Here is a 19607-nt window from a genome sequence, read left to right as displayed (position 1 = left end):
CGGAAAGTTCTTTTTTTTATATTTTTCTTCCTTCGCTGTATACGAGCAAATACATCGAAATCGTACTCGTTCGCTTTGACAAACGATCGTTCATTGATAAACAGAGAATCCATCAAGAAATTTCGAGAAGCTTTCGAAGCTTCCTCCTTGAAAACCACATTGCGTTCTCGTGCTACGGTTTGTCGAGGAAAGGGATGAACCCGGAGCCTCATGGGAAAAACGTCAAAAGACGATGCGGAGGAGGAAATTAGGATCGTTAGGACGTGTCCCACTTTTCTTAGGGAACGAGGCAACGACGTGTATTATTGTATATTTTGTGTATTCGGCCGAGAAAAAGCAACGAGCCATTAGACCGACGAAGAAAGATCGAGGGAAACCATTCTTGCTAAATTTAATCACTGAACTTATAAATTTTTAACGATATGTTTTAGGATCTGAATGAAAAATAAAAAAAAAAAAAAAAAAGAATCATTAAAAAGAATAATGAATGGATATTTAAAAGTTTATAACTTTAAAGGAACAAATTCAAAAATTAATATAATAAATTAATTATAAAGGCCTTTTATTTAATTGATATTTAATTTAATGTAATTTAATTAATATCGCAATAATAAATCATTATATTCGTAATTATAAATGAAACTTCAATTTTTCACGTGAAAAGCACGAGAAAAAACTAAATATTTTGTCGTGAAAATTCACTGAGGATATACAAAAAGCCTTGATATTAAAGTCTTTTTTCGAATTATTCCGATATCTCAATTGGTTACTGAGATGTAACAACTCAAACTTTTCATAGTAATTAAGACAGCGCGAAGGTTATGAATGGTCTCACGAACAGTTGGTTTATATTTCTTTCCTGGAAACGCGTACTACGTCCTTCCAGGAATCGTATATTATCGTTTTTCTAGAGATCGCGTCTGTCGCTTGTCTCAAGTTTGGGATAGGTTAGTGAGAGGTGCGAACGAGAGATCCGAACGACGTGACGAGGATAGAAATAGTAAGCGATTAAAAAACGTCGTTCTCTTTACACGACGATATCTCGGGAACTAAAAGTCGTATTAAGATAAACTAAAAAATGTTTTAAAGATATAACTTTCGCGCTTTCAATGATCGTTCATTCATTGACCGAGAGTTATTATCTTCAAAGTTATAACGATTTAAATTTTTCTTAATTTTAATAGAGTTTACCGGGTTTAAGATAAATAGTCGAAAACTTACTTTTACTTTACACGACGATATCTCGGGAACCGAAAATCGTATTGAGATAAATGAAAAAGCATTGGAAAGAACAAGGTTTCACGCTTCTAATGGTTTTTCATTTTTCATTGATTAGAAATTATTAATTTCGGAGATACAGCGGTTTAAATTTTTCTTAATTTTAGTAGAATATTATTATTTTTATTTATATTATTTTATTATTTTTATTATTTTAGTAGAATATTACTTGATATTATTAATGATATATTGAAAAACTAAAGAGATAAATCGATTTAATAAATTTTCATAATTATAAAAGTTTCATAATAAAAAAAAAATTATTAAAAATTATTAAAAAAAAGAATCATAAAAACTTGAAATACAAACAATTTTATTTTCTTGATTAATTAAATACGATGAAATTCGTCGTCCCTCTAACTTACTTACTCTCGCAAAGAATTTGTAATTTATATTTTTCATATTTGTTTAATTATTTGAGTTCGAGGAATTTTACCTCGAATTCGATTTGATAAATTAATGTATATATGTTGAACAGAAATATTAATATTAATTATAATATATATAATGTATTTATATTTAATAAAAGAATTAATATTAAATTAATAAGTTAATAGAAAATTTAAATTTCTATAATATATTTTCAAGATATATACTTGTTCAAGTTCATTAACTTTAAAATTTTAAATATTTATTAATAAGATTTTCAAATTAAATTATCTCATATTTTTCTGGAGTAAAATATTATAAAGAAATATAGAAAATATGTTGTTGTAAAAATTATATTAATATTTGTAAATGGATATTCAATTAATTGTTTTCCTAATCATGTTAATATAATAAAATTATTAAAAAAAAATCAATAATAAATTTTATATAATAATAAATAATAAATTTAATAATTTAATAAATAATAAATTTTATTTAATAAATTAAATTTATTATTTATTAAATATTATTTTTATAAAGAGTAGTAATATATAAAATTAAAATTGATATTACTAGACTAATTACTCCTCCTAATTTATTTGGAATTGCTCGTAAAATTGAATATGCAAATAAAAAATATCATTCAGGTTTAATATGTAGTATTTATAGGATTTGCAATTTTAATTAATTCCCTTTATAATTTCTCTGAATTAACCAAAAGCAATTCAGAATGTTCGTTTTACTCGATCGGAGTCAAGATTTTAAACTCCATCGCGAGAATAGCTCACGGTTGTTACGTTTTAAACAGTCGTTTGTAACACAAATAACGACTCGATTTCATAAGACAAAATGTTAATAATGAATTGTGACACGCTCGAAAACGCGTAACGAAGCCAAGCTTCGGTCGGGGAAAATTGCGTACACGTCTCTCGTCGAGACGTTTCATCATCCGCAAGTTTCTCCATTAATGCGTCTTTCGAAGTTTCGTTTACGCGAAGATACATACAGATCGGGCTTGGAATGATACAGCGGGATCGCAGCGGGATACTGTGCGCGTGAATAATGCTGTTTACCGAGAAAACATCGAGCGCAATGCGAACGACATACGCGCGCCGTGAAACGTGACGCGAAATCCTTCCAACGGTGACAAGTGAATGGCTGGAACGATGTTTTCGAGAGTACAATAAAATTTTGCAAAGAAATTTAAAATCCGATCGCGAACGTTCGATAGAGGAAAAATTAAAAGGAGCGCGTGAAGATTTTTTTTTTTTTTTGATTTCTGATGGATTTTTAATGAATCGAATGGAATAACGTTTATTTAAAAATTTTAGATTGAATAGGAGAATTGAAACGAGAAAAATGATCGAATTAAAAAAATTTTAACTCGTAAAAATTTGAAACTGATTTTTATTTAATATTGGAAAATTTTTAATTTTATTTATTAATAAATTTGTAATTTCAAATATCTGTAATATATAAAATATAAAAATATTATCATTATTTTGTAAATAATGTAATAACTAGATCTATAATTATTTAAACAAATAATAAATTATATTTGTAAAGAATTTCATCAATCAAATTGAAAAAAGTCAAAAAAATTCAAAGTCAAAAAAAGTCAATAGAATTCAAAATGTCGATTAAGAGTTATTTATGGAGTTATGAATAATTGAAATTTACGCTAAATGAAATAAAATGGAGAGAAAACAAATGATCTGTTGAGATGTAACAGAGATAAAGAAGATAAAATTAGATTAAAATTTATAAATTTTCATAATTTCATAAATTTTAACCGACATGTTTATATACAAATTTTCGTTTTGATCTTTAAAATCGACCTTTCACAAATATATTAATATCTTATTACGTAACTATAACTGATATTCCTCAAAATATAACTTTTAATTACTTCAATGTTGAATGTTACAAGTTTTACTATTATTATTATTATTATTTTGCATTATCAAGACATTTATTTAGTTTAAATTTTATTTTCCTATCTAATTCAAAAAAATTACTAATTCGAATCAATAATACATTTCCCAACAGAAATAACAATTCATTAACTATCATTAATACTTATGATTAATATCATTCAAATATACATATATATAATAATACTTGAATAATAATCTCAACGTTTCCTCAATCTCCATATCTCTTAATCTAATAAACTCCTTTCCCTCCCCGTCCATCTAACCACCGCAACAAAGCAACCCTCAACAACTCAGAAATGATCCCTCCACGTCGCATTAAAATATACTAATCACCTCTAACGATATCGTTCCCGAAAGACGAGGCGAATTTCCGGTGGTTAGACCGCGTTTTCCGGCACGATACCGGCCAAGAAACAAGGATCCAATTAAGGAAGCGAAGTTTGCACACCTTAACACGCACCCTACCAAACGATAAATCACGGATACCGGCCGCTCTCCTATCCAATCCAGTGGCCAATAATTGTCCGAAATAACGCGATTACGCGCGATGATTTATTATTAGCCGATGCATTCCATCAGGTTAGTCGTAGCATCTAGTGGAACTCTTCGTGCGAGATGGAGGCTGCACAAACAATCAAGGGGGAGTTGGATCGTTGGATAATAATCGTAAAACCGGGTAGCAACAATGGGGAACAAACGGCCGGCTGATGATGTTCGTTACGTTTTCCCCTGACGCGCGTGTGTATTTTCGTGGCGGATTCACGATCATGCGTTTAGTCTTTCTAACCAGTGCTTCATCACGAGGAAGATCTATATTATAGAATTCGAGAGGAGGAGATACGATGAGTTTGTTCTGGATGGTTTAAGGAGATTAGTCAAATGTCAAGATGTTGAGATAGTTTCGTTTGGAATAATTATTATTAATATTGTTTATGGTTATATTAATTTCAGGGATTTTATTAATTAGTAGTTTTGGAAAAGTATTATTAATTTGATTTTTATTGAGAGATCAAAGATTGGATATTATTTATTGTTAATAGTATCGTGTTATTGGAGGAATATTATTATTAATTTGAGATGAATAAGTGTGTTATTAATTGATTTGTTAAGAGTCTAGGAATAATTTATTAATCTTCTAAAATATAGTGAAAATCGCATCCAATTTATTCTGACATAATTATTATTGTCTGCATCTAATTTTTAAGAAGCCGTTAAAAATTCTAACCTCTAATTTTTACATAATGAATGAAAACAATCAATGAAATTAATTGATAAATAAATTTTTGTTGGAAAAATTTAAAAAATTATCCGCGATTAGAAAACATTTTGTTGACGTCAAATCAATATTAATAATGTTAATCTCGTACTATCTAATAATTGTTTTCTTGAAAAATTAAGTTATTAAATTGATGGACAATTCTTTTTTTAATTTTTTTCAAAATTTAATGAGGATAATAAGAGTATTATTGATACTACATTTAAGCACGCAAATATAATATAATCTTGAAAAGTTTGTTAACACCAAGAAACAAATCTATCTATTTATATCAATTAAAAAATTAGAATAATAAAAAAATTAACAAAGTATAAATCATTTTTTTCAACTTTAACAATTTGATGCATTCGAGATTAATTTCTTGTTAATTCGTAGAGCCAATCAAACCATTCCATTCGATTTCGTCTCTTCGTAGCATCGTTATGGAAACAACATTCTTTCACGCACGCAGAATTACAAAAGCGGGAGCAAAAGAAAAAAAATTCTGCTCAATCCACAGAGTAATGTAACGAAATTAAAAAGGAAGAACGCGATGAAAGGAAAAATCACGCAACATGGTGATTAATTTAATCGCGGGGGAAAATGAAATTTCGGCTTGCGTGATTCTCGAAACGATACCATAACGTGGCAAGTAAACACGACTAGCGACGCGTTTAACACGGCGCTGATGAAATTGAAATATAATCGAGACTGTAATTAAGGCGGTGTTTGCGTCATTAATATTAAACGCGCCACGGCGTTCGAATGTATTATTGTAAAATCTGATCAATGTTCAGAACAGTTTGCTTTGTTCACAAAAAAAAAAAAAAAAATGACAGAAATTAATCTAATCCTCGTGCAAACTTTCATTTGTCCACGAGACGAATGTGTGAACGTATAAAAATCGAGTTTTTTGTTTTATAATAATTTAATTTCTGAATAATTAATACTGAGTATGATGTGATATTAATCAAAAAATAAATTTAAAAATTTATAGTAGAATTATTTAATTTGAAATATCGAACGATTTTAATATATTCATTTTTTGGACGAAAATTATATTTTGAGAACGTAATGTAAATTGTAAATAGGTATAAGAAAATGAAATAAAAAAAAGAAAATATTTCGTAAATTCTAATCTAATTTTTAGAAACATCAATGCTTAAATTATTATTATATTAAAATCAAATATTAAAAAAATATAAGTATTTCACATTTTTTGATAAAAATTTAATCAAATAAATATAAAATATAGCATAACGAAATAGTATCCACGAGAATTACTTTAAATTTACGATATAAAATTTAGATAAAATTATCTTTTATAAACGGCAATTCAAACTCGAACGATATCTGTTTCGAATTAGATCAAGTATGGGGGACAACTTTGATCTGATTTCAAAGTTTCACGAAACGAAGCAAAATCGACCAAGCTCGTGATTAATGATATCTTAATTACACGCAAAATATGTTAGAGATAATACTTCGTAATGAGTGTTCAGGGAATTGTATGAACAACAAATAAGTACTTACATGCTATCTATATCCGTTATGTCAAATCTGAATTATTATAGTTGTAATATAAGTTGTTCGTTATTATCATGAACATTACGTGTCGTAAAGATCAGATAGTTAATATTTTGTAGTTTCACAAGGATAATGATAATTTGTTATTAAATTATCTATTTAGAACGAAATTTAAAAAATTAACTCTTAACTTATGCTAATTAATAGCATAAATATCTCAATTGTTATTGAGGATAGAAAAAAAAAAATATATATCAGACCAAACTACCATGGTATCAGAGGAAACGTAATTTGATATAAATAGTTCTTTGATAGATGCACGAATAGAGGTCACATGAAAGTCAAAAGTTTTTTTTAACTAGAATGATACGTTCTTTTACGTATCATCCAGTAGTTTTAAGGTATACGTATTTAAAAAAGTTATTCAAGATCAATTGAAAATTAATTGTAAAAGAGAATTTATTTTACACGAGTGATAAAATTGCTTTATTAATGTCAATGTATGTAAACATTTTATTATATTGTTATAAACTATTATTTTGTATTATATTTTATTAATATGTATAATATAGTAGCACAATAATATATCAATATGGTATATTAAAAAGTCTTGAAAATATGAGTATATAATAACAATAATATATAGTGATATATAATAAATATTAGCAGTCTACAAATACATTATTAAATATATATATTCTAAGAATATGTAATTCTTATATTTCAATAAAAAAAAATAAAAATGAATATCAATTTTGTCAAAAATATCTATACACATTTCCAAAAATCTGAAACCGATACTCAATTTGATATTTTTATCTCCTTTCCTCTTCGAAAAAAATTCTAAATCTTTAACTCGAACAAGTGGTGCTTTATGGTCCATCTGTCCTCATCCGTGTTATTTATCCGCGCGATTTGAAAATAATCGAGAATGAATGGCATAAACTAGGATATAAAGAATGACGAAATTCTATCGAAAATTAGAGTCGACCGTTTCGAACAATCTATAGTCCATTCCAAAGGGATCTAAATAAAAGATGTAAATATTTTTAACTTGGCACACACGAAACCCGTCCCGCCTACCATCAACTGGATCAAAATGGACCTACACCTGTTGGGGAAACTATTCCCATTAATCACCGATACAGTCATAAATGTATCCTTCGTTTAAACTATTTTTGCAACAATAATGCCCACACCGATCCGCGGTTAATCCGGGACCCTTTCACTATCGCGCTATTTTTCCAACATGTAAACCGTTTTCCCGCTCGCGCAACAATGCGAGCGGAGTGCCACCTTCGCGGAATGCAAAGTGTCAAGTCGTAAATAACGCCGGTATTATTTATGGAGGCTGCGGCGACAATCGTAGAATCGAGAACAGGACATTCTCTCTCGCGAAACGGGAATGGAAAAATGGGCAAAAATTGCAGGGGGCGGTGACTGCGATACGACAGTAAATTTTACTTCGCGCTTCGAACGCGAGGATAAATGATCTCGATAAGGTTATGGAACGTGAGTATATTTTCCTATTTCTCCCCTGATATCTTGCTGTTTCGGTTAAATTTAAAAAAAAAAAAAAAAAAAAAAAAATGGGCATGAAATATACGATGGAAAATTATTATTTTCGTTTAAAAATTTTAGGATATCTAATACAATAATTATAATCACGTACAATAGAATTTTTAATACAAACAATTAATACGTATATTTCTTGGAAAAATTGTTGATACATCATTTCCATAAATTTCCATCCGTTAATAGGTAATTTTCCTAGATTTTTAGGATTCTTGCTAGAAGATCAAAAAATTCAACGAATCATAAATATAAACTTTTTTCATTATATTTATTAATAATTAGACTAGACAATGTGGGTCTTTATTTATAAATATTATACATTTATATTTATATTATATTATATTTATATTATATTATATTATATTATTTATATTATATTATATTTATATTTATTTTCGTATTTTTTCATATGTTTTATATAAATGTTGAACAAAACTTGATCATAATATTGAAAATTGGAAGAATTCTTTATCTGTAGAAGCATCAGATATTGAAACGATACATTATACTTATATCTTTTTTCCGTGCAATATATTCAGATAAACAATAGAAATTTATCAAAAAATTATAGAGANTTATATAAATGTTGAACAAAACTTGATCATAATATTGAAAATTGGAAGAATTCTTTATCTGTAGAAGCATCAGATATTGAAACGATACATATATTATATTTATATCTTTTTTCTGTGCAATATATTGAGATAAACAATAGCAATTTATCAAAAAATTATAGAGAAAACTTCTTATATGACATCACAATTTTCTACATATAATAAATCTAATAAAATTACATTTTTTTTTTTACATTGATAAATATCTGAACTCCCGATCATATAAAAATCTATCCGTCTTTACACATCGTTTTTTTATTAATAAATAATATAATATATAATATATAATATAAAAAAATATATATAATATAAAACTTAGTATGAATGGAATAATATCAATAAAAGCATTATTAATAATTGATTTAAATATAACCATAATTATATACCTAAACAAAAAGATTCGTTTTAAAGTATCTATCTAAAACGAATTTTCTACATCGTCTTTACAAATCAATAATTTAAATTTCACTGCGTAACTTTATTTCAAAATTAAAAAATTTTCAACTCAATCTGCTAGACAATGAGATATAAATCGTACACTCAATTTAATAAATAATCGAACAAAATTAAATTTCATTTCAAAATTAAAAGATTCTCGACCTAACCTTCCACGATAATATAAAAATAACTGTACGAGCAATTATTTAATATAATAAAAATTTTATTTTTATAACGAATTTAATATTCTATTGAATTTTTCTACATCATTTTCATCGATCGATGATCTAAATTTCACCGTGCATTCGAAAGCTCACCTCAAAATTAATCAAAATTCTCAGAAGACTCTCAACACTTATAACACTCAATTATACGAAATTATTAGTATCACTCTAGAAGACCGTACAAATATACCATTACAACATGCTTGCAAAGAGAAACGTATAATAATTTACGACATTAGCGACATCGCAGCCCATGGATAATTTACGAGTCCATTTCGATTTTTCTGAGAAACGTTAGTCGTATTATTGGCGGCTCTCCTCCTAGTTTTTTTATTCGCTTTTACAAGCTGACGACATTCCTATTCGTTCCGCCGATAGGTTTTCTAGGTGCTCGTAAAACCAGCCCTGTCTTTGGAGATAAAAAGAAAAAAAAAAAAAAAAAAAAGGAGAAGAAGAAAAACGAAAGACGACGGATAAAGCGTGTCGCGTATAGCGTGGCCCTCGTCACGTCGCGTCATCTCGAAAACTGTAACGTGACAACCCTCGTGAAGAACGTGCGGATAAATATTTAGCCGAGGTCGACGCGGCGCACGTGGCTCGACTGATTTCCTTCGTTTCTCTCCTTTTCTCGCCCCTCTCCGATATATATCTTCTTCTGTTATACGGTTAGTTTTATTTTACTCTTTATTGGCACGAAATAGGGTTAAAGTTTCTGGAAAAAGTGTGATCGATATGAGATGGGGGATGTTAAATATGAAATTTTAACTTTAGATATTGTTTAGTTTAGACTTTTCAACTTTGGAAATTTCAATTTTGTTTCCATTAAAGATCGTAAGTATTTTTATTTTAAATTTTAATTTTAAATAGGATATTAAATAGGATTTTATTCGAAACACGTCACATTCTTTTATTTGCAAATTCTTTTCCCCTTCATGTGAAATATATTTGGTAAATCAAATGTATTGTTCAATTTCTTGAGTGATTAGATTTTTGTAAATTGTAGGGAAGCATGGATATTGAAATTATTGTATTAGGAATATTTATACACGCAATTTTTAATACATTACGTCGAAATTAGTAGGATAATAATAAAATTAACAAGTTTTATCTCTGTTTCATAGATAATCATGCAACAATCAATAATCATTATTGATTTCAAAGTATCACTTTTATCGATTCATATTTTCATTCTCATTAAAATTAATTTAATTTTAGTTTTAATCTAATCTAATTACTTATTACTTTCGACATGAAAAATATTTGAAATATAACGTATGATTTTATTTCTAATAGATATAAATATATTCCAATACAATTCTTATTAGTAATATTAAAAAAACTTTAATAACTATACAATCTTTATAAAAATTGTTTTGAAATAATATTATTATCTGAATTATTCGAAAAGAGAATTAATAAGAGAATAATTTTTTTAGATATAGTTAATATCAACTAGATATACTTAATAGTTTCTTCATTCTAATAAAAATCTATTTCTCTGAATAATGAATATTTTTTTATAAATAAAAAAAATAAAATAAAAAAAGATTTTATATTATGTATATTTAGTGATAATTTCTTGGTAAAATACTTCACTGATGACTGCGTTAGAGAAATACAAGAACGAGACGGAGAAGAGAAAATGTATAAATATAGTTTCAAATCTTATATCTAGTTATGTGCAGCATACTTTGTAAGAACCCACGTGGAACTCATATTCAATATAATTCGAATGGATTCAACAATGAAAGAAGATCGTATGATACTTCAATGCTGAACATCAATATTAAAAACGAATATATTGGAAATAATTTTCAATCGATTCGAGATCTAGATAAATCAGAACTTTTGATTGTATTCTACATCTATGCAAGTAACGTGTAAGCATTGCACAACTTTTTCATTACACATATATGATTACATTTTTTCCAAGCTTCAATTCTTTTACTGTGAAGAGTTACGTAAATTTCATATCGTAAATGTTATTATATACAATTGTTAAAATTTATTGGCTCTAAAAAAAAAATATATATACTTTTTGAAATAAAAATATTTCCTCTTTCGAATTTCTAATCTATAATTTTATTATACAATTATTACTGATTAAATAAATCTCTTACCAAACAAACTTTTCAATTTCAAAATTTTATTATTTTAAAAATTATGAAAACCAAATCAACATTGTAACCAAAAGAAGAATCAAAACATATTCTTAAATTTATTCTTATAATTAAATTTAATACTTTGCTCGCCCTATTTCTAATCATCTTTACATAAATTATTTTCACCGTGCATCCGATTATAATTATCAAACAATCTATCAAATAATCAAATAAATAAGAATCGAAGAGAAAAGAATGCAACAAGCAGCATCCCAAATTCCACGATTTCAAATTCGTTTCAAGCATCGTTTGTAACAGGAGGAAGGGTGGCATATACACGGTTAACAAATTTCATTTCTTCGATTTTTAAAAGCCGTAGCAAAATGTGTGCGACGTCTTAACAAAGCTCGATGCAAGTGATGCGCGCTGCGGAATCAGCTTGCGTAACGCACATGCACGATGCACGCCACGCCGGCTGACCCACATGCGCGATCTTTATTTAAACTTGGTTTCCTCCTCGACATCCTTTAGTACCGTCTTTCGGCTACAATTTCATTAAAAGAGTCATCGGTTTCGTGTTCGCGCTCCGCGTCACCTCACAATCGATCTCGAACTCGTTGCGTAAAACGTATAGAATTGGAATACGCTTAAATTTGATGATGCCAAGGATCAGACGATGGGGATTGATATTGAGATTATAATAAATTTTATAATAACACGTATTTCGTTTTTCAATGGAAGAAGGAAAGTTTTGACAAATTTTAACGCGAATAAATATATTATTAGGTATTTTCTTTGCCTAGTATTTTTTTCTGTCGAGAATAGAATGCTTAATAATATGGAATTTCATATATGCAGAAAATGAAGTTTTTGATTAATTACTTTTTATTATATGAAAATCTTGAGTTCTATAAATTCGTACATAAAAGAGTAAATATATATTTTAACACTAACTATTTTATCTTTTTTAAATTTTTAGCGAATAGATTTGAGAAAGTTTCTTATATAATTGAAAAATGATGTTTTCACTTGAAAAATTGTTTAGTTTATCATAAAAAAAATATCGTATAGAGATATCCTCTCAATTTTATTTCAATTTTTCGAGCACCTCCAATTGCTCAAAGTATTTTCAAAGTATCTTCAAACGAACGTAAAAGATTATTTGTTTCCTCTACTTTATCTAATTGAATCTCGAATAACCCCTAACTTGAATTATTTGGAAAATGATCAAATATTTTTCAAATAGATAAAAATTATTTACATGATAAAGATGATAAAGATCTACCTTTAACATTTTTAGCGAATTTTTAGCGAATAGATTTGAGAAAGTTTCTTATATAATTGAAAAATGATGTTTTCACGTGTAAAATTGTTTAATTTATCATAAAAAAAATATCGTATAGAGATATCCTCTCAATTTTATTTCAATTTTTCGAGCACCTCCAATTGCTCAAAATATTTTCAAAGTATCTTCAAACGAACGTAAAAGATTATTTGTTTCCTCTACTTTATCTAATTGAATCTCGAATAACCCCTAACTTGAATTATTTGAAAGATGATCAAATACTTTTCAAATAGATAAAAATTATTTACATGATAAAGATGATAAAGATCTACCTTTAACATTAGAGATAATATTCTAAATACGTCGAGATTCTTTACTCATATCATTCCACAATTGTTCAAACAATTTTATAATTGCACAGGTATACAAATATCGTGCATAAACGTAATATCATATTGGATATTTTGTACACTTCGAAGATTCGAATTCCTCGCACACGTAAACATCCGTATCCACTTGCATTCATAAGTCTCGCGTGAGTTTTACCGTGCAAATTTCCATAGGCTGAAAGGGGAAGCAGATTTAACAAACAATAGGAGCGCAATACCCCCTCCTCCCCCGATGGGCAGCGCAATTCAAATTTATCGATACGCCATTAACCTACAAATTTCGCGATATATGCTTGATGCTTTTGCACAGTGATTCTAAGAGCAATTGGACACAAACTGTTTACTCCATGGCCTTTTCAAAAATAGTTGCACACCACCCCGCGACCAAGTAGTTGTGTCCAATTATTTGCAGCGCTCGTGAAACTGGGTTGCCTTGTTAAATCGCGCGTTAATCGTGTGTGCATCGGCGCACGGGGAAAATATTCTTCGATCGGGGCGAATTGGAAGAAAAAGCGGCCGATCATCCCGGCTGACAATTACGAAATAACACGTGAACTCCGCCCGATGAAATTTAATTTCTATTTCGAGGCTTCTATTTCGAGGTTAAATAAAATTAAATAAATAAGCGAAATTATTTTTTTTTTTTTAAATGTAGAATTCTAAAATTCTTCATTTTTCCCCGAACAGTGAAGAGTTTTAGATATATAAAATTGTAACACAATGTATGTGTTGAGTGTTGATATATTATCATTCGTACACAACGTGTACAAAAATATCGATTAAGATTTATTTATCGATAATCGAAGTTGAGATATATATTTTCATCTCATATATAGTTTCATCTAACTTTAATTGCTCGTGACTTGATAATTAAGGTTTTATTTTTGTACACCAACTTTTGTTTCTTCGTTTTGGAATTTAGTTTAGAATAATCAATATCTATAAAAATAATCTTATGATTTTCATATTTGCTATGAAAATATTTAGCAATAAAAGATGTAATTACTTAAATAAAAAAGACTAGGTGAAATGTAATTGAGTAGTAATAATTATTATTATTATACAAAATAAAGTAAAAATAAAGTAACATGATTTCCAGAGACTATAATGATAATTAAAAAGATATCACAAGAAATGGAAATAATTAGAAATAATTGACGACTACAAGTTTTAAATCTCATCTTTTGATATTTTAGATATTGAGATTGATGGAACTTATAATTATGTACTTCTTCATGTTCATAATATGTACATAATATGTTCAATATTAAGAGTAATTTCTTTCATATTTACTTCACAATTATCAAACAATTAATTCTACTAATTCTATATTTACATCAAACGTTCTTCTATATGAACCAATATGACGAAATATGTAATATAGAAGTAATATAAACATATAGAAGTTTATAAACATTATTTCTTTCTAAGCTATTAACATCGTTTCTGTAGGAATTTCCAAAATGAATCATTTTCAGAACACGTTAATGTTAAATTTTCAATCAAATTATCCTTCTTCTGCTTCACCATCTTTAATCACCACATTTAAATAACGAGAATTTAGAACGGTCTAAATTACGGAATCGGATTTCACGAAGAAAATATATAAAACCGAGGGACGATATTAACGAGCCGTTCGTTCGTCTAACGAAAAGTTAGTGAATTACACCCATTATTCGTACCGTAAAGCTTTCCATACACGATTCTAAACGTATTTCTAAAAAAAAAATCTAGCGGTAAAGTTTTGTCGCTTTTGCGGTAGGAATAATCCGGGCCCGTAAGTTTATTTTCAAAGAGAAAGAGAGAAGAAATGGGCGAGCAATGGAACGGAAGGAAGAGGAGGGAGAAATTCTCGCATAAATATAAGGACAATGTTCGTAATTCACAACGGGGAAATATTATTTAATCGTTCGAGAAAAGGAGCAACGAGATCGATATATCATTTGAGGAAAAGGCGAGGTTAAAAAGAAGGGAACCGGCCAAACTTATGGCTTGTGTACGAGACGCCGGTATAAAATATGACGCCCCCAAAGCGCAGGTACCGGAGCCACACACACAGAGGCGGGTTTCAACTATTAAAATGGAATTTAGCCGCGACCGAGGGCGTATTTCACTTCGTAACTTACACCACTCTTGAAACGCGTTAAATAATACCGAACCTCTGGTAACACGCTCCTAGCAACTTGTCAAATTATATTCGAGCAAACATCCGCCAAGAAAGCGTTCTTGATGATCCCCTTTCATCCGCGAATTAGTAACGCGGAATAGTTTCTTTTTTTTTTTTTTTTTTTTTGTTCGATTTTTAGAAACGATTTGTGTCTTACAAATTGAAGTTGTTTACGAGCATGTTTCGGATGAAATTTCTCCGCGTATCTTTTTATTGCATCTGTTTGATTAAAGGTAGGCGCGAAGTAATTTAAGATTGTACACTTAACGAGGGAAGAGAAACGTTTCCGTTTTATTTTTTCTTGAATAAATATGTGAATAAGTAGTTTAATATTCGATGCTGTAGAAGAATATTCAATTTTTTTTGTTTACGTGTTATGTTACGATTTTTTCCTCACGAATCAAATTTATAGATCGACAATAGATTTTTAAATAAATAATTATTTTATTAATAAGATGTCATAGAAATTTTGAATATTTTAATATATAATAAAATTTATATATCTTACAACAAAATTCAAAATGAAAGTTCAATTGTAATTTTAAATCCACGAAATCGAAATATGTAATTAATATCTATCAATATTTAAAATGATTTATTTGTTTGATTGAAATTAATACTAAATCTTAAACGATAAAATTATCTGTTTCAATAAATAACTGCATTCTAACGTTATACATAAATATATTTAAATACTAAAAATTACAAACATATAAAAATATATGTACACATATAAACAATTTTAAAAATACTCATTTTTTTATATAAAATGTAATGACATAAATGTAAAATGAAAATTGTAAATCGAAGTGATATAAAATAAATGCAAAAGAAAAATTTCTCTTTTATTTATCCAAAGAGAATGCAAAAAGTAAAATGATAGTAGGAAAAAATATTTATTAATATCTTTTTTTTTAAATGTTCATAAGACTTTGTATATCCACACATAATAACTTTTAAACATCATCAATGAAACGATTATTTCTTCCTTAATTAATCTTACTTACTAACCAATTCTATATTTACATCATAATATTTTACATATTAAAAACTACTTATCTATGTTTAAAGAATATTCAAATTTCACGTTTCCTCAATATCTTCCTTATCAAAAATAAGATCATCACATTACTAATTTTATTAATTAACAAATAAAGGAAAATTAATAAAAAAATCAATCAACTTTCCTTAAAATCGCTGGTTTCGCATTAAATTTCACGAAACGAAGAGGAAGAATCATTCCATCGCCGGGGGCGAAATGGAGGAAAGGGATGATGAGGGATCCTGGAATGGAATTCCTATCGATCCAATCGATGGACGCGGATTCCAACGCCTTTCGATGGAAAAACGTGGGGAAAGCCGCGACTTAAATAAGCCTTCCGTCGCGACCAACAATTCTCACCACCTACCACTTCCGCCTCCGCTCCTCATTTCCATACCGCGTATCCCATTCGTACAAAAGAGAATTTCCACGGATTGGAGCGTTGCGAATATCGCGTAACGAGCGATTCGAGAATCGACTGTGTGGATCGGGCAAACTCGATTTATCGCATCCCTCCAGATAAGGAGTACTCGCCTTTGATCGCATCATTGTTTATAAATTGGAGAAATTTCCATAGATTGGGGAGGAGATTTGAAATAGCGTGTACTCGATGGATCGCTTGGAAATATGGATTTCAATTAGATAAATGAAATGAATAAAGCGGTGGACTCGGTATTTAATACGATTTGTATTGAATTTCTATTTCTATCTGTTTAATTTAACTGTTTATACAAGTGGAAAGAAGATTAGAATCTAAATAGCGAATAAAGATTGTCGGATTGAATAAGTAATTTGAATATCGTTATATTCGAAGTATTATTGTGTATATTGTTAAATATAATTCTTGATCGAATACGCAAAGGGATTTGTTGAAAGATAAGAATATAATACGTATAATTGAAAATTGTGTGACACGACGTATCTTTATATGTTTTATTATGATTTCATTACTTAATTACATACCGAGTTGATGGCTGTCATGTTGCTAACTCGACCTGGATCTGTGTCCACTAGCCCGTTGTCACTCTACAACAAAAAAAAGAAAAAAATCGTCAGTTAACATAAGAAACATCATAGCCATTCGCTAATTATCGATCGAAAACAAACGCGTGAATTGGAAAGACCAATTGAAATATCCGCAGGAATATCGAAATTTCTAATTCGAAATTTGCCGCGCGAAAAATTAAATACGGATATCGATTTGTTTGTAAATTCGAGAGAAAAATAAATAAATAAAAATATATATATATATAGAATTTAATCACGCGATTGAACGCACGCAAATTTTCCTCGTTTTTTTTTTGAAGTTCTTGAAATTCTTCGGTCACGAAAATTAAAACGATCGGGAAAAGGTTAGGAGCGAGAAGGGAAGAAAAGTGGAAGGGTGGGAGGAACATTTTTACACAGCGAATTCATCCAAGGGCGGAGGTAAATGGGGGCTAACGTGAGTGCACTTGAGAATTTTGTTTTAATCGCCGTCGGTTGCAATTAAAATTTCGTCTCGTCGAAAATGTTTCCTTACCCAAGCCCTCGAAACCACTGAGTCGAGTGAGAATATTAATTAGGTAGCGCTAACGGCCGATATAAATGCTGGGAAATATCGATATCGTTCGAGTTGTTTCATTAAAATATATAAAAAATTATATTTGATGGTACAAACGATCGGCAAAGAAACTTTTATATTTGAAATTTAAAAATGTTCAAATATCTCGATCATCGATGAAATAAAAATTGAAGACACAATTGAAGAAAGAAATTAAATTCGTTTAAATGGTCTTTTGTTTGAAATGATTTCTTAAAGAAAAATGTATCACTCTTCATCAAATCAATATAAGATAAGAAATAAATAATTTATCGTTTAATTCAGATTTAGATATTTTTATTACAAATTTATATATATACTAATTTATATACATCTTATAAAATATTATTTAGACACAAATAAATAAGACAATAAATACATTTTAGAAGAATAATTAACAACAAGTAATAAATATAAAATTCTAAGAATTATAAGTGGTGTAACCTAAGAAACGATGTTCATTCAATTTAAAAAAAAAATTTAACGATTATCCTTACTTTTTCTCGAAAACTAATTAACCATCATCCACGAGGCGATCTCTTTCATAAGTACTTACCATTTATAAAAAAATACATCCAACACCATATCGATCCTCACGAAACGAAACCCGAGTACTTACTACGCTCAAACCTATTATTTCTCTCCTCCTATTCGAACAGGACATCATTTCATAAAAAAAGAAAAAAAAAACCATAGAAGGAGAACAGCCTCTCAAACAGAGACAAACAAAATCACAGAATCGCAGAGAAGCGGATCGGAGAATCGAGATCGATCCGCGATATCGGCGGATAAAAATTCGCGGCGAATAAAAAAAAAAAAAAAGAAAGAAAGAAAGAAAAAGAATTCCTCTATTCCACCACGCGTGTTTCTCGACTCGAGCCGGAAACGCTGACCCCTCCAATCTCGACCAGGTAGCGCGAGATCGGCGCTGGTGGAACCGGTCCCGGGATTATCGAGATGGAAATTCCGCGCTCGGCGCGGCGAGGACGGAAACGTGCTCGAGAGAATCTTTGGAGCGTGTCGAGGAAGGGGAGAGGGGGAAGAAACGGCACAAAGGCGAGAGAGGATGGCCGCGGGATCGTGGCGAAAGAGCCCCCGGGTGCGGCCGTCGTTCCGAACTTTGATCGTAAAACAGCGCCGGACTTCTCAGACTGGCGGCGTCCGCGTTGAACGTGTGCCAGATCGGTTATGCTTGAATAAATTTACGTGTCGAATCCTCCTCCCTTTTCTCTCTCTCTCTCTCTCTCTTCCTCCGTCCGCCATCTTCTCGCCTGAGGCCCATCGCGAGGAGGATGCGAAACGAGAGACGAGGGTGTAATTGGTGATGGGGGACAGGTTTCGAGACCACGATGGCCACGATGGTGATAGAAGAAGCTGGAACTGGGGTTAAATGGTGTTAAGATATATGGGAAGATGGGATTGATGGGTCTCTTGTTGAACGTTTTTGTTTCAAGGTATTTGGAAACAATTATTTAAATAATTATTAAAAAAATTCAATCATTTTTTGTTTTATGTTACTGGGTAGTATATTTAAAGATGTTCCTTCATCATGTTACTTCATCACACATGTGGTCCTTTTCTTGTTCAGATTCTCGACAATTTTAGATTTTGGATTCGTCATTTATCGGTGAAGAATCGACAAATTTTTGTTATGAAATATGTATAGAAAGACAGGAGAGTTCTGTGTCAATTATGATGCTGTTGAGTTTTCGATCTATATTTATGAGATGCTGTATATATTTTGAATGATGTATATCGTTTTTTTTTTTTTCAGTAGATTTATATAAGTATTTTTATAATTTTGTATGTGACGCATATCTTAA

At 29.5% G+C, this 19607-nt stretch overlaps 1 protein-coding gene across 4 annotated transcripts in view; it reads right to left on the bottom strand.

The window, feature by feature from the left end:
• The window catches only part of LOC122720277, a 513017-nt gene that overhangs the window by 379338 nt on the left and 114072 nt on the right, over window positions 1-19607 (bottom strand). For all 4 annotated transcript variants that reach the window (XM_043946864.1, XM_043946863.1, XM_043946865.1 and 1 more), the window contains exon 2: window positions 17166-17228. In XM_043946864.1, the coding sequence (XP_043802799.1) occupies window positions 17166-17183 (18 nt within the window). In that variant the 5' untranslated portion in view covers window positions 17184-17228. The remainder of the gene's footprint in view (window positions 1-17165; window positions 17229-19607) is intronic.

This window comes from Apis laboriosa, unplaced genomic scaffold, assembly GCF_014066325.1.
Source record: "Apis laboriosa isolate Shangri-la unplaced genomic scaffold, ASM1406632v1 scaffold122_cov146, whole genome shotgun sequence".
Lineage (NCBI taxonomy): Eukaryota > Metazoa > Arthropoda > Insecta > Hymenoptera > Apidae > Apis > Apis laboriosa.
This window is presented reverse-complemented; position numbering and strand designations above follow the sequence as displayed.